Raw genomic sequence first — 16,734 nt, 5'->3', positions numbered from 1 at the left:
TTAAACTTTTTTGTTAAATTTTTTTTTATAATTTCTTTATTTAAAATATAGTAATTATTTGGGAGGATTGCTTATAATTTCTCATTGAGTCTAGAATAAGATAGAGGTGTTTGGAAAAGATAGCGCCTAAAAGCCTATGGCAAATTAGAGATAGAACGTAGCAGGCCTAACACCGTAAGGTTCCATTAATATTCACTATTTCCAAAAATCAAAAATATTTATTGATTTAAGAATTTTGTCTTTTTAGAAAATGTTAAATTTCGATTTCGAGAAGGCAAAAAAGTAATGAAAAATAATCTAAAAGCATATTTTTATGAATTATCTACTACTAGCATATCTTTTTTGCTTTTATTCTCTAAAACATTTAAATTTGTACGTAATTTACAAATTTAGACTGGAGAGATATAATTTTCGATACTTTAATTTTAAGAAACGCAATATAAAAAATATTAATGAAAATTTAATGAATCGAATTGAAAATGCAATTTTTTGCTAGATTTGAAGTGGGATTAACGATTTTAAATATATAATTAGAGGAGGCCGCGATATTGCCACGCGAAACTCTTTAAAATTAAGGATGTTTGAATGCCTCTAACCAAGTCGAATTTTCATGTTCAATTTTTTTCCTATTTTATTTTAGTCCTTAAAAATAAAATATTCAAATGTAAATTAAGGAATATTAACTATTAACAGTGGGTTTAGCAGTGTCACCCGTAAGTTTTCTTGGAGTAGGAGGGGGGGGGAATTCTTTTGCAAAATAATTTAAAAAGTATTGTGAATTTCTTGGTCAAAAATACAATTCTATAAGCTAATAAATAAAATATCTTCAATGTTTTTTAAGAATTTAGTTTAAATTTTTCAGGATAAACAAAAATATTAAAACTATATAAAACAAAAATTATTAATTGAAAATCATCATTCTAAATAAAAGGAAAAGATTTATTTTAGATTCTCTACTCTGAATTCCTTTTGAAATTGAACTACTTATAGATACATATTGCATAACGATATGCCATTAAAGTCTCCTATTGAATCAACGTATGAATACCCCCTTTTCTAACTATTTTGCGACTTCGTTTTATTTTTTAGAATCCCGAAGTTGCTTCAATAGGTTACTCTGATAATATATCTAAATAGTTGAAGTTAAAAAGAGTGCGAAGTTAAGATGCCAAAACAAGCGTGAAAATATTCGTATAAACTAAGATAGCTTTAATCTACGGGTTGGTCTCAAAATTACTATGAAATGTGTTGGAACTATTATGAAAAGTTGAATTTTATTATTGGGACGCATAGTCTCTTTAAAAATGTGTTTACAATAAACAAATTAATGTTATTGAATTTGAATCTAAACCAAAAAAAGCATATCGCTAAAAAATTCAAATGAGTTTAGTTGCTTAAGCAATGTTACATAAATATAAATTAAATAATCATGGGGGAAGGGGCATAAAAATAAACATAAAGGGGGAAAAAAATAAAGAAAATAATTAAAACAACTAAATAATTGGAAATACAATATCTTATAAAATGAATGAAGATAATCAGATTAAAAATTTATAAAATATCGAAAAATGGGTGGGCAAAATTATGAAAACTATTGAAAAATGAAATTTAAAAAAATTATATAGAATTAATAATAAATAATTGAAAATGAAGAAAAATCAGGTAACAATTTTAAAAAATGTAATAACAAATTTGATAAAAAATACATTAGCAAGGGAAATTATTTTCTGAATAGATTAAATTTCTATAAAAAAACTAAAATACTAAAAATGAGGTAAATAAAATATAAAAAAGTATATGTATTAGAAGGAAGAATTAAAATTCAAAAATAAATCATAAAATACTTCAAAATCTGGAAAATTGATATATAAAACAAAATATTGCTAGATAATTTGTATATCAACTCTCTAGTTTGCATACTAGACAGTTTGTATATTAGCTACCTAATTTATAAACTGATTAAGCATTTAACTCTAGCTAAGCATATAGATAGTTTGTAAACTAGCCAGCTAATAATTTAATTTAGCCAACTAATTTGTAAATTAGTTAAATAATTAGTAAAGTTTGCATAGCGCTGCTATACCATATATAAACATAAACATTAAAATTTAAAAAATGCGCCTTATACAGCGTTCCAATTATCCATCACTCAAATCAAATATTTTAAATTTCCTATTTTTTAAATTTAATATGATAAAGGTATCGTTCATATACAAATATCTTTTATTTTCGAAAACGTCATATAGTGTCAAAATGTTGGGATGCTCGATCAATTTCATTATAGATATTTCACGTTCAACCTACAAATTATTAATATAAACTAATTTTACATATAGAATATGCATCTAAATTTTCTAACCCTTATAAGTATTATAATATTATTAACAAGATATTTCAGATCCATCATTATTTGATGTCTCTTTAAATTTTGATAAAAGAAAATATTATTCTTGATTTTTATATTATATGGTTTCACTAAGTAAAACTTCTTAATAAATTATTCATATTACTATAATAGAAATTATTTATACAAATTTATATTGTAATATAACCTTTTGTAAAACGCTTGGACTTAGTTTTTCCCGATTTACTATCTTTATCGCAACCTTTTTTCCAGTTTTATAGTGAAGGCCCAATTTGACTAAACCTGCCAAAATTATATAGTTATCATTCATTAAAATACTCTGGAATATAAAATGCATCGTTCGTATACTATATATCTGAAGGTGTGCAAATAATGTAAGTTTATTCTAAGAAAATCAGTAATTTAATTCATATGATAAAGAAAGGTTATTATTTGATTTTTAGCTTAAAATAAGTCTAAATTTTATCCTGGAATTGTATAAAATATGCTAATAAAAAAAATTGCTAAATATAAAAGGATTTATTTTTTGCAAACTTACGATAAGTTCTTACTTTGAACATTGCGCATTTTAATTTTTAAATAGGCCTAAAAAATTTTTTGGAAAATACCCGGGTCGAGTCGTATATTTTAAACCCGAATATTTAAAATTGCCATTAATAGCTATAAAACTTAAAAATAAATGTAATATATTTTTAAAAAATCCTGGCCGGGCCAAAAAAATTTCTTAATCCGGGCTGGACCTGAAAATATAAAACCCGGGCAGGGCAAAAAAATTTTTTAAAATCCGGGTCGGGTCATGCTAATGATATTTTTGCAGGTCTCTGCTTTGAACTAAGTATGGAATAAAATGGTTGTCATCAACATTTAAATATTAATACAGAATTTCGTTGCAAATTATAATTATTTCCCAATATATTTTTAATCCTTAAATATTTTCCAAGCCTCTAAAAAGTTTCCAAGATATTTTCAGGCCTCTTAAGAATTTTTATTCTCATCGAGGGAATCACCCACAAATTTATGTGATAAGCCTCTGTCAATTAATAAGACTAAACCATAATTGAAAATAAGCATTGATAGAGTATGTTTTGTTTCTAATTGCATATATAGTGGGATACATGATAATTTTAAAACATAAAATCGATATATATAAAACACTTATAATTTGTTACAATATCGAAGCTTGATAATTGGAAGGCTCGCTCTACTCACCTTTTTTATTGAAAATGAGAAAATCGAGCTTGAAGATTTAAATCATTATTTTTGTAATTAGCAATCGAGACCAGAAGAAATAGTGGTGTTTAGCAATAAAATAAATTCTATTACTGGGGGGGGGCAAAATAACTAGATTATATCCATTTTTACATCACATCTAAATGCAAATAAAGCAAAGAATAATGATAAACCAAGTAAGTTTGAAATGTTATGCATTCTAAGAAAAAATTTACATTAATTACAAATTAATATTGCTGTAAATAGTGTTTGCAACAATCCATCCCGTCCGGTCCGGTCCCTTTTTTCATTAATGCGACCAGATCGATGGACCTTTAAGTTAAGTAAGACCGAACCGTTGGACCATCGGTTCAGTCCGGTCGGTCCGGTCCCATCTAAAAAAATTATTAAGCTACAAAAGTTTTAAATCAATTTGATTTACATTCAAGTTTTTTTGATATATATTTTAGAGGTCTACATTGGGCGGGTTTTTGAACCATAACCCCCCCCCCCCCACCCAATGTTTTAACAAAATTTAATCCCGCCCGCCCAGCCCGCCCATAGTCTTCAAAAAAAATATACACACTGGCCCGCCCATTAGTCTAAAATTACTTACCCGCCCCATTCTTTCAATTTTTTAAGCATCTAATAAAAAATATTTCAGAATTACACCTCTGCAATTTTTTTTTAGGAAATTACAATATTAAGTATAAAATAATTTAAATTATGGATAATTTATTTGATCAAATAAAATATTTATGAAAGTAATATAAATAAAAAATTGATATTATATTTAATTAATGATGCAAAAATAATAATGAATCGACATTTTCTTGATTCAAACACGTTCTTCTTTGTTCTAAAAACCTTCCAGCAATACTAAATCTTCGTTCAGAAGAAGCACTAATTGGAGGAATTGTCAATATTTTTCTTGCTAACCTTGATAGCTTTGGCAAATCTCTTTCTTGCCGTTTCTACCAAAAGAGTTTTAAATATACAAAAATGTATATTTATTTTAAGAAAATTTTTTTATGATACCAAAAGGATTTTAATTTTTAATATCCAAAAAAGTACATAGGAACAATTTTTTATTAATATTTACACAAATGATTTTAAATTTTTTTAACCAACCCTCTCATTGTTTAATTTTCTTTACCCGCCCGCCCGCCCCTAGTTTAAAATATTTATTTAACCCGCCCGTCCTCTTGCCCTCTCTTAAAAAATTTTAAACTAGACCCTATCTAGACCTCTAATATATATAATGCGATAGCAGGCGCGTACGCAGGAATTTGGTCTGGAAGGGGGAGGGGATAATAAATTTTTTTAAGAAATATTATTGTTAATTAAAAATACTAAGCATAAATTTATTAGGATTAATAACTTTTCTAATACACAATTTTAAACTAATGTGAATTAAAAAAATTATATATATAAACCGGCATTGAAAGGAGAAAGTGAAATTCAACTCCCTCCCCATTAGATCTAATAATACCCAACGATATGAATCACTTAAATGACCCAAAATGGAAATTTAAATTTTTTGAGCTTTTAAAATATATAAAGTATAAAAAATTTAAATGTTGGAAATATAAATTAATACACAAAATGTTTCTTAGGAATAATTGTACTTTGTATGTTATGAGCTAATTTTTCAATTATCTCATCCTTGCTTGGCGTTAAATGCCTATGAATATTCAAGATCCAAACCATTCAATCTACTTTCAGAAGTTTTACTTCATAGGTATGTTTTTCAGAGACTTGCAGGCCACCGTATTTTAAATATACCTGAGCTGGGCCCAAAATTTTTTTAAAAAAAAACACCTATGCTGGGCCTGAAAATTTTTTTAAAAAAAATATCATGGCCGGGCTATATATTTTAAAACCAAATATTTGAAATCGAATAAAATTCACCAATAAAAATAAAAATAAATAAAATAAAAATGAACAACTTTGATGGTTGATCTGAATCTAAAACTTGGTCCATTTATAAAAAAAAATATAATATATAATAAAATAAAATAAAAATTTTTTTACCATCTTTTTTTAGAAAAATTTTTAAATAAAGCGTAAGTTTTATGTAATTCTTAACACAAAAAAAGACTCGTTACCTTTTGGCAAGTCTTCTTTAAAAGGGTAACTGGGTTAGTAATGAGTTACTTTCATTGCTGTTACTTTACAGCACTACAAATTAATAAAATTATTTAACGATAAAACAGTTTAACAGAATTTTATTAGTATATTTCAATGAATAATATTCACAAAAAAATATATAAAATAAGTAAAAATATTATTATTGAGAGAAATGCTTAATATTTTTTTATTAGTTTATTATAACTTCTAGGCATTTTATATATCCTGTCCTATCTTATAATAATGATTAAGTTATACCAAATGTAAAATGTTATAATTTATCTAGATAAAAATTAATTAATATGCTCTGTCAAAACTTAATATTTTTATTTAAAAATTTGTTTAAACATAGATAATAACTATTCCTTTTTAAACTGATGTCAATTTTTAGTAAATATTGAGTAGAGCAGTTCAAATTCAAATATCAAGCGAAGTTATACCAATTAGAAACAATCTATTCAGAATCTACGAGCATTTATTAATTTAAATATCACCCTAACAGTAATTTTAATAATAAATACCCCCTATCCCCCGGATGAATTTCTTTACCAGTAAGTGTCTACACTTTCTGAATGATGGAAGCAAAATACACCCCCCCCCCCTTCCTCCGAAAATATTATTAATTAATTTTTGACACCCATAAATTTCAAAAATAATTTTTATTGCATCAATCTTTAATATATAATAAAAATATTATTTTTAAATTAATAATTTAGACAAATTAGGGGAAGAGAAAGCGAAAGAATTAATAATTTCATCAATATTTAATTGTTAAAATAAAAAAAATTTCCATTGATAAAATAGTTAACATAATACTATGAAGTCTTGTTTTAATTAATTTAATTTTACTCATGGCCCTTTCGGCAGTACATGAGGTAGTAGGAATGGTTAATATGTATAAAATTGTTAAATTAGGGAAAACAGAAAAATTTAAAAGTAGACTATAAGGTAAGATAAACGAATAATTTTCCCAGTTTGAATCATAAGTCTCAGAAAAGATAAATATAAACTATTAAATATAATAAAAAATTCAGAGTTGTTAAGGAGCGGCGCTACACTTTTTCAGAAACACCTGGAGAGCCCCCTTTTGAAAATCAGGAGCGGGAGCTAGCTCCTTTTAGGTTTTAAATTTATAAATTAAATTATTTTTTAAATATTAATAATCTATTTATTAGTTAATAAAAATTCAAAAAATGAAATTTTATTTTATTTAAATTTATCCAATATTAAATGTTGAGCCGAGTCTTATATTAGTTTTTCATATAATGAGTTAAAATATTAAAAATCAAGTTTTTCTTTCTTTATATTAAAAATTTCTTGGAAAATCTTGTAAGTCATATTAATATTCATTTTATAGATATATCATAAAAAATAGTTTTCGATATTAAGAATCCAGACATCATAGAAGAAGAAATCGAAATAAAAAATAAATTATCTATTTAAATAACTCTAATTTAATTTGATCGCAAGATATATAATAGCCGCAATGATATTTTCATTATTATAAACAATTAAAAATCTGCAATAAAGTTATTTAAATAGATAATTTATTTTTTATTTCGATTTCTTCTTCTATGATGTCTGGATTCTTAATATCGAAAACTATTTTTTATGATATATCTATAAAATGAATATTAATATGACTTACAAGATTTTCCAAGAAATTTTTAATATAAAGAAAGAAAAACTTGATTTTTAATATTTTAACTCATTATATGAAAAACTAATATAAGACTCGGCTCAACATTTAATATTGGATAAATTTAAATAAAATAAAATTTCATTTTTTGAATTTTTATTAACTAATAAATAGATTATTAATATTTAAAAAATAATTTAATTTATAAATTTAAAAGAGTGGTGGAGCGGCGCTCCTCCTCTCCAACCCTAAAAGGAGCTAGCTCCCGCTCCTGATTTTCAAAAGGGGGCTCTCCAGGTGTTTCTGAAAAAGTGTAGCGCCGCTCCTTAACAACTCTGAATTTTTTATTATATTTAATAGTTTATATTTATCTTTTCTGAGACTTATGATTCAAACTGGGAAAATTATTCGTTTATCTTACCTTATAGTCATTGCAGATTTTTAATTGTTTATAATAATGAAAATATCATTGCGGCTATTATATATCTTGCGATCAAATTAAATTAGGAATGGATAAAAAATGCACAAAATATGGAACTAAAATACAAATTAATTAATTTTTTTAAGAAAACAAATTTCTGATGCAAAAATATCTACTAGTTCACGAGAACCCTGCAATGATTCGGAAGATTTTTTTGGATTCCATGAAATTGATTATCAGGAAATAATTATTGGACAAATATTTTTTAAATAATGATAACAAAATTACTATTTTTAATAAATTTCCTGAATTAAAAAATATTTTTATAAAATACAAAATCCCCCCCCCCCCCCACTTCCCTCTAGTGCTCCTGTTTAATATTTCTAAACAGGTTCTAGGAGAGAGGCGTGGATGTTTGTTAGATTCAAATTTAGAAAATTTATTACTTTTAAAAGCTAATAAAAGATTATAAATATTTTGATATATATCATTTATTATAAATAAACTTTTTTGATAAAAAATATATATGATTTTGTTTCGTGTACTTTCTAAAAAAAATGAAAATCAAAGGAGGGGCTATGGAATGGCACTCCACTTGGAGGGGGAGCTAGTTCCTTTTAAAATTTAGTAGTGGGAGTAGGAGCTAGCTCCTTTTGAGAATGCGGGAGCGGGAGCAGTACTTTTAAAAAAGGAGCATTAACAACTCTGGAAAAATTACTTTGCTTATTGTCCAATTTTGAGAAATATTCTTAAAAGCTACTATTTGCTTTTCTTGATATCGTTAAAATTAAGCTCACCATGTCTTTTTCTAATGTGGTCTGTCCATTTATCATCTCATGCCATGTGCAATTATTAATTAAGCATTTGTATTTCTTTTGGTTAATATATTTTGGCCTATTTTGAAATTGAAAAAATAATTTTTTGATAAGAAATCTCGGATAACAACCTAATTTGCTAAACATCGACCAAAATTTTTTAAAATGTAAGAATAAAATTCCCCAATAAGTATTTAATTAAATATGTATTAACGGAATTACGAGTTCGAGTCCTATATCATAAACCAGAAATCACTTGGCTATGAATGGGTGTAGTAAAAAATAAAAGAACCCCACAAATTTTTAGAAGCAGTTGTTTCGGACTCCCCCCCCCCTCCCCCCTCCCCCATGTAGGGGCCACTGCCACTAGGTAGAATCTAAGATTTAATAAATTTACTACCAATTTTTTTAAATAACAAATATAATTTATCTCGTTTTAAATCAGTTACGAGTTAAACTGGGTTCTAACTGGAACCATTTATGTAAAATTTAATCGCTCTAACTAGTCACTACCTAATTTCATTAATATTTGAGTATATCAATATTTTTATGCAAAAACTTATTAAAAAAATAAAATCAATTTTTAAATCATTGACAGATAGATTTGTATTATTTTTTTTAAATATCCGTTAGGAATATTAAATAAATTGGCAGCCAATTTAGCTCAATGTCATTGGGAATAATTGATCATTCTCTAAAAGCATTAAAATATTATTTTACATATAATTTTCATAATCATATAGGCTGAGGAATATACAAAATGAAGTTAAGTGCTAAACGGTTTACCTACTCAAAATTTTGAAAAGCAATTAGTGTTAAAATTAAATTAAAATAGTTAGAAAATATATATTAATTTAATAATTTTATTTAGTATATTTAAAATTTTTTGTAATTATATAGATAATTTTCAATTATAATATTTTAATTTTATTCCCTTTTTATATATAATATCAGAAAATAATACAGAGCATAATATCTTCTATAGCATTTTTTTTTAAAAGTTCTTCTTCTGGAGGTCTGCACAACCCAATATAATTTGAAAGTTCAACCCACAGATCTTACCCATGGGTCAGATATGACTGTATATCGGGTTCGATTAGTTCGGATCAGGAAATTAAATTGGGAAGGGGGGCAGGTTAGGTTTGGTTTGAAAATATTTATTTTATATTTTTGAATTTTAAATCATAGTTTAATTGAATTAATCAATGTTATGTTGGGGTTGGGTTTAAAATTTTATCCAATTTCGATTTCGGTCAAAAAATTTTTTTTTTCTTACGGGTCGTGTTGGATCGGATAAATTGTTTCTTGCAGATGCCTAGTTCCTTCTTTCTAATGTGACCAAGAAATCTGGGGATCCGTCTTTCTAAAAAGATATTCATCGAAATTTGGGTAAATATGTGTTAATTTAAAATTTTGTTTATTCATTTGTACTCGTAAATCTATCTCCAATGTGTATGAGAAGCGTCAATTATTAAGATAAGTGGATTTATTACCCATGTTTCTGATTCTTATAGAGTATTATTAAGTATCAGGTTTTTATTTTTTTTGAGCGTTATGGATAGGGTATCAGATCTCTAAAGGTTGCTAGAAAACAGCTTAAACACTCGTACTTTTTATTGTCGTAGTCTGTATAATTGTCTAAAGACACTTAAGCCTAAATATATCTAGGATATTAAGATGTCCAGCATATAAAATTATATCCAAGAACTTTACGGCAAGACTACTCAAATCTCATTAATATAATTTCTTTATGTGTTTTCTAAAATACATTTGCACACAAATTGCATATCTTTGTAAAAGCTATTGAGGGCTCAAAACATAATTGTTATCATTAATATAATTCGGGCGAAACGTCGCTGTTACTTCGCTATGTGTATATATCAAAATAATGTTGCGCTTATATTATCACATCACTAGGGTGTGGCGGGGATGGGGGCTTCATTCCCCAAGGATAAGAACCTCAAATTAAAGCCCCGACTTTGGATCATTTATTAGACTCTATAGCATAATAAAATTAAGCACAACCCATTATTATAAAAAAAAATTATTTTTATATATTTGCTACTTATATATTAATGGGAAAATGTCATTATGTATGAAATAAAAATCTTTTAATCCTTATTAATATCATAATCAATGTCACGGATTAAAAATAATTCAAAATTTTAAGTTTATAAAAAATAAATAAAATAATGGGAAAAATAGCCTAAAATACCAAAAAAACTAATCTTAAAATGGTAATGATAAATAACTGAATATTTCATAACAAATACATGGCTATTTTTTGAGTGATATATAAACAATAGATCAGATATTAATTAATCATCCTCAACATAGGCTTAGCCAAGATTTTACATTATTAAGTAGATTTTCCCCTTATAAATTTGGAGGACATTGGGCGGGTTATATTAAAAAAACAATAATTTTGATTTTTCACTCTTTTTAACATTAAAATATTTTCCAAAAATTTTGATTGTTTAATTATTTATAAAAAATACTAAATTTTCTTATTTTTCTTTTAATTTATTGTTTATATTGACATATTTGTTTGGAAGAAATTTTTATCAGTATAAAATAAAAAAACCAGCAAATTTCTGAGGGGGTTTCCCAAGGTTGCCAGGTCTCCCCCAATTAGCGGGAGTTTCCCGCAATGTTTTCCTCAATACGTGTAGACCTCCTTACCGTAACATTTAAATCTCTCGCAATTTTAACATTTCTACCTCATTCAATTTTTTACTATTTTATTTTTTTTTAAATTATAATAATCTTTAGAAATATTATATGTTTAATGATAAATTATCTTTTGATGTTGAAATAATTGCTATGAAATGTTTTAATGAAGTCATAGTGATTAAATTAAAAATTTTAGCCGAGTGGTTAATCTGGAATGGTGTCCCTATTAGGGAGTTATCACTAACACTATAGAATAATAGAATTTCAAAATTTTATCTTTTTCTAAAAAAATATTTTCTAAAAATAATTTTTTGATATGTAGGGAATTAACTACATGTGACCAAATAAGGGCACAATCCTGTTTAACCTTATATAGCTTAAATAAATTTTATCACTATATTACTAAAAACGCTATTTCTAATATGTAAATTTAACCTTAATTGATGGATTTTTAAACAAAGAAGATGTCTAACAATTTTACAAATTAACAATCAAAATATGATTTTACTAATCCAATTTTAGGTTTTTTAATTTAATAAATATGTTAAAATGTTTGGAGAGATTGTAATACTTTCTATTATGATTCATCGAAATACTTAAAAATAAATTTCTCTAAAGCAGATAAGAAATGGGTTGAATTTTTTTGCAATAACAATAAATGCCTGAGCTTAAAAAAATATGCGATTATGTATTTACCTTCATTCGAATAACTCACTAGAGCAAATTTTTAGCATGATGAGGACTGCTTTTAGGAAGGAGAAAAATAGGCTTGCTCTGACAACATTATCTGAACTAATGGTTAAATCATAACATGTCTTCTCAAAAATTTTATAAATTTCTCAATAACTACGGTAAATTTTTAATTTCAAAATTTAAATCTCAATGAAATATAATTTATTTTATCGCGCTGATCGAGGTTCTGCCCAAAAGTGAGCGCATGTCAATTACACAGAGGCCCATCCTCTGTATAATTATGCCGGAGTTTTTTTTTTTATCAAGGATACCAACAAATCTTGAACACTCAGAAATAACCAACCATGATTGTAATTCTTGAAAGACAAATAAAGAAGGAAAGGAAGAGGAAGTAGGAGACCTACCCAAGGGTCAGTAATAAAGTCACTACATTCAAGGACACAAGTTATAATAAAAGAAATATCATTATAAATACAAACTATTTATTATTTGAAATCTATTTTTTACATTGAAAAATAAAGATCTATTATTTTTGAAATTAATATATTTTTATATATTTATAAGATGAAATTTGGTCTCGCTAATAGATCAAAGAATTTGCTTTTATATAATAAATAAAGCTTATCTAGACTACGAAGAGGTATAAATTAAAACAAAAAATGAGATATTGCCAATTTTGAAAAATTTAATATAATGATACTGGTTTATACGATAAAGTAATAATTATGAGAGAAAAGGGGGGGGGGTTAAATAAGCCATACTCGGTCAAGACAGGCACTCTGCGGGACAAATTTTGAAATACCTCTCCCAATTTTAAAAATTAAATTTCTCCCGCCATTTAAAAATTTTGACTTTGCAACCATCCCCACGACTCATATGACCCTCAATATTATCCTTTGATTGAATGATGGCTGTCATTAAGATGTGTTGTTATTTCTGGTATATAAAATTCGTATTCAAAATATGTTAAAATTATTTGACTGATCCTTATAGCATTTTAAATTGTAACTTTACAATCTCAGTAAAAAAAAGGTTTGTAAAAGTATTTTAAAAAATGAAAAAGATTCCCGGGAAATTAATTTTAATAATACTCAATTCTGGCTTTTTAATATAGGTTTAGGGCATAAAATTTAACTAGAAATGGTTTATTTAAAAATGATTTGTTCTGAAATCCGAATATATATTCGAAATTTAAACAATATAAAAGTTTTAAAAAAATCTACTAAAATAAAAATAAAGGTGGTCATCTGAGTAACAGGGGTAACTTATCTGATATCACATATCAAAAGTAGAAATTTAACAGAAATAATCAGGGATATAATAGATATAAAGCTTTTATGTACCTTCCTCTTCCCTATAAAAATTTGCTAAAGAGAATAAATTTTTTTTATCAAAGATAATTTGTTTTGTTACATTTACATCATAAATAAAAAAATTTTATCTTTTGATTAGCACAATTCATTGTAAGATATTATATAATTAATTGTTTATAATTCCCTCATGAACGCTTTAAAAAGATATATTACGACATATACAACAAAAATATTAATAAGCTATGGAAAAATAACTAAAATAATATGGTATAAAATGAACGACTTATATATAAATAAAAATTATTTTATAAATTTCTATTTTGAAAAATTTTCGATTTTCATTAAGTAAATGACCATAAATTGTATATAATGGTTTTGCATAATATTATATTCTTCTCTTTTTTAATTACAACGATCAATATTTAAGTGTTTTAAACAATGAAGGCCAGGCGCGTAACCAATGGGGGGGAAAGGGGGAAATCTCCCTCCCATCGCAAATTTGACAGTTTTCATAATTATCATTTTAAGCTAATAAAAATTGTACCCCCCCCCTCCCAATCAAAATTTTACAAATATTTGAATATCAATTTTCCAACATATTATTCAAAAATATTAATAAAATGGAAAAATATTTAGTCAAAGAAATTGAAACCAAATGATAATTTATTTTATTATTATATATATTTATTCTATTAAATTCAAAATTATTAGAGAGTTAGAATTAATAAGTATTGTTATTAATTTTAATTATTAATAAATATCTATAACTTTTTAAATATTTTTCATTTTTACTTCCATTTGTAGAACAGAAGAAATAGAAATACAAAAGTTAAATAAGGCTGAGCATGAAAAAAAGTAAAGTGTCGTCAGAAGCGATATCATTATTGAATTCAATTGATCAATCAGAGTTTATCATTGCTGCTAGTTGCATCAATAAATTATTTTTAGCTCACTACTTTGTAGAAATTTACAAAAACCAAATTTAGATTTGGTTCAGGTTATTGATTTGGCGGAAAATATATATGAACAGGTAGATACAATAAAAATGAATGCAGATAATTATTTTCATAATATTTATCTAGACTTTGGATCGAAGGCTAAATTTTATGATATAACACTAATTAAACTTCGTCTAGCACCTAGGCCATTATTGAGATATAAAATAAATATTGGCTCAACTGAAGAATATTATAAAATATCCATTTTCATCCCATTCTTAGATACTTTTTTATCGCAAATAAAAGTACGGTTTTAGATAAAAAAACAAGTCTTTAGCAATCTTCAAGTTTTATTACCCAAAGATCCTTCTTCGTTTTCTAATGCCACTATTGGTAAAATTAAATATTTAGCAAAATTTTATTCCTATGAGATTGATACTGAAATAAATTTAATCAGTGAATTCGAATTGTGGTATAAATATTGATGCTCTCAATTGGTGTAAAGAAACCTTGGCTCAATTTCCTAATATTTTGAAGTTGTTTTATATTCTTGCATGTTTGCATATTATAACATGTACGAATGAAAGGACTTTTTCCAACTTGAGAAAGTTGAAAACATATTTACGAAGTACTGAATCTCGGCTAAATGGGTTAGCTCTGTTAAATATCCACAGAGATTTGGTTCCAACGACAAACGAAATTCTTGATGAATTGGCAACATTCCCACGAAAATATAAAATCACATTATAATTATAGAAAATATTTTGTATAATATTGTATTTGATAAGAAATTAAAAAAAACTTGTTAATTTAATTATTTTCTAGTCAATATTTTATACACACTACTATAAGTATTTTCAATAAAAAAATTATATTCTATTTATATTGTATGAGAATTTAAGCTGAGGCTAGTTTTTAAAGCAAATTTTATAAAAAAATGACATAACACTTTATTTCAACTTTACATTTAAAAAAACTTTATTAAATATAATATACCTAACTTGAAATAATAAAAAATAGGCTTGTAATATTCATAAGCAAGAATTAGTAAATAATAGTTAAAAATATAAATATAATTATTATTAAATTATGCTAAAACATAAGACCCGGCCGAAGGCTGGGGGAAAGCTGGCCGAAGGCCAGGTAAAAGGGTTTGGGAGCGAAGCCCCCAAAATTCCCCCCCCCCCTCCTTAAGAAAATCCTGGATACGCCACTGATGAATGCTATATTTAATAATATTGACGTTAGCTTGCAACGAAATTTTATCTTATTAAAATCGAATATTGTAAAATATTTAAATTGAAGAACCATAATAGTTCTTTTATAATAATTTTTCAGTAAAATGATGTTATATTACTATATTATTATATTAAATTTATTCTATTCACCATGCAAACACCAAAATACTTTTATAAACGCTCCTTTTTTAAAATCAAATTTAAAAAATATTTCGGATTACTAAGACTAACATCCATCTCTAAAATCGCATTATAAAAGTGACACGTTATCAGATCTGATTGACAAAGTGTCGTCGTGATAAAGTGTCGCTAGACGAATTTATTCGTGAGACAAACCAATTAATAATTTAAATTAAGAGAGAAAAAAATTCTAATATTTATATTTTCTTATTAATTAATATTAATAATCATTAATCACGTAAAAATGTATATTGGAATTTATTTTCAAGTAGTATTAATAACAAATATAAACTATTCATATATAAAAAAACGTTAAATAAAATATAAAATGCTTAAACGGGGGGGGGCGCAATTAAAAACATAATTAAATCCCTAAAGCATATATTTAAATATTTCAAACCTGCCTGGTAAAAACTTATGGAACCTCTTAACTAATGACAGCTAAGAGTTACCCTAGGTGATAGACTAGGCTGTGACATAATCCAACCGTATAGTTGTCTGAATTTCATATCAGTTAATATTAAGGGCAGATATGGATCAAATTGCATTAAAGGGCAAGGTCGTCAACACCGTCATTCATAAATAAATTAATTTCTCGGTTTATTCCTAAAAAGATTCGAATCCTCAATTTCAATCTCGTAAACTTTTATCAAACAATGCTTAGATGTGATGGCCTCACAACTATCTCATAGTCAAAATCTTTCATCTGGGATTATACCTGTGTTCTTATTATACTTCCCATAAATATCAATATTAAAACACGTAAGTCGAAGCAAAAAAGATAAATCAATATAAAACATTAGATAACTTTGTTTATACCCTAATTCCTATATCCACCAGTGGACAATTTTTCCCGAACACTTTTCTTTAAAAAAAACAACTTAGGCCCATAAAACACGAATCCAAGCATTAGAGGCCAAAGAATTAATTTTTTTATCACATAAAATAACAAACAATACTAGCAAACAAGTATTAAAAAATTAAAGTAGTTAAGAAAAAATTTAGACCATGAATAGAATATGATATGCCACGCAAATTTTCAAATAAAATGATTAATAATAATATATTTAATTTTGTTTTATGAATATTTTATCTTTTAAACAATTTTATTTAACCACCT

General features: G+C 25.9%; 1 protein-coding gene across 1 annotated transcript in view; it reads right to left on the bottom strand.

The window, feature by feature from the left end:
• LOC135925538 (serine/threonine-protein kinase BRSK2-like) overlaps positions 1-16,734 on the bottom strand; it is a 30,234-nt gene that overhangs the window by 11,643 nt on the left and 1,857 nt on the right. Inside the window, exons 2-3 of the mRNA XM_065460927.1 lie at positions 2,553-2,647; positions 2,215-2,300 (exon numbers count right to left, since the gene is read on the bottom strand). Coding sequence (XP_065316999.1) covers positions 2,215-2,300; positions 2,553-2,647 — 181 coding nt within the window. The remainder of the gene's footprint in view (positions 1-2,214; positions 2,301-2,552; positions 2,648-16,734) is intronic.

Source organism: Gordionus sp. m RMFG-2023, chromosome 2 (assembly GCF_954871325.1).
Source record: "Gordionus sp. m RMFG-2023 chromosome 2, tfGorSpeb1-WG-v2, whole genome shotgun sequence".
Taxonomy (NCBI): domain Eukaryota; kingdom Metazoa; phylum Nematomorpha; class Gordioida; order Chordodea; family Parachordodidae; genus Gordionus; species Gordionus sp. m RMFG-2023.
Note: the sequence above shows the minus strand (reverse complement) of the source record. Positions and strands in the feature narration are given on the sequence as shown.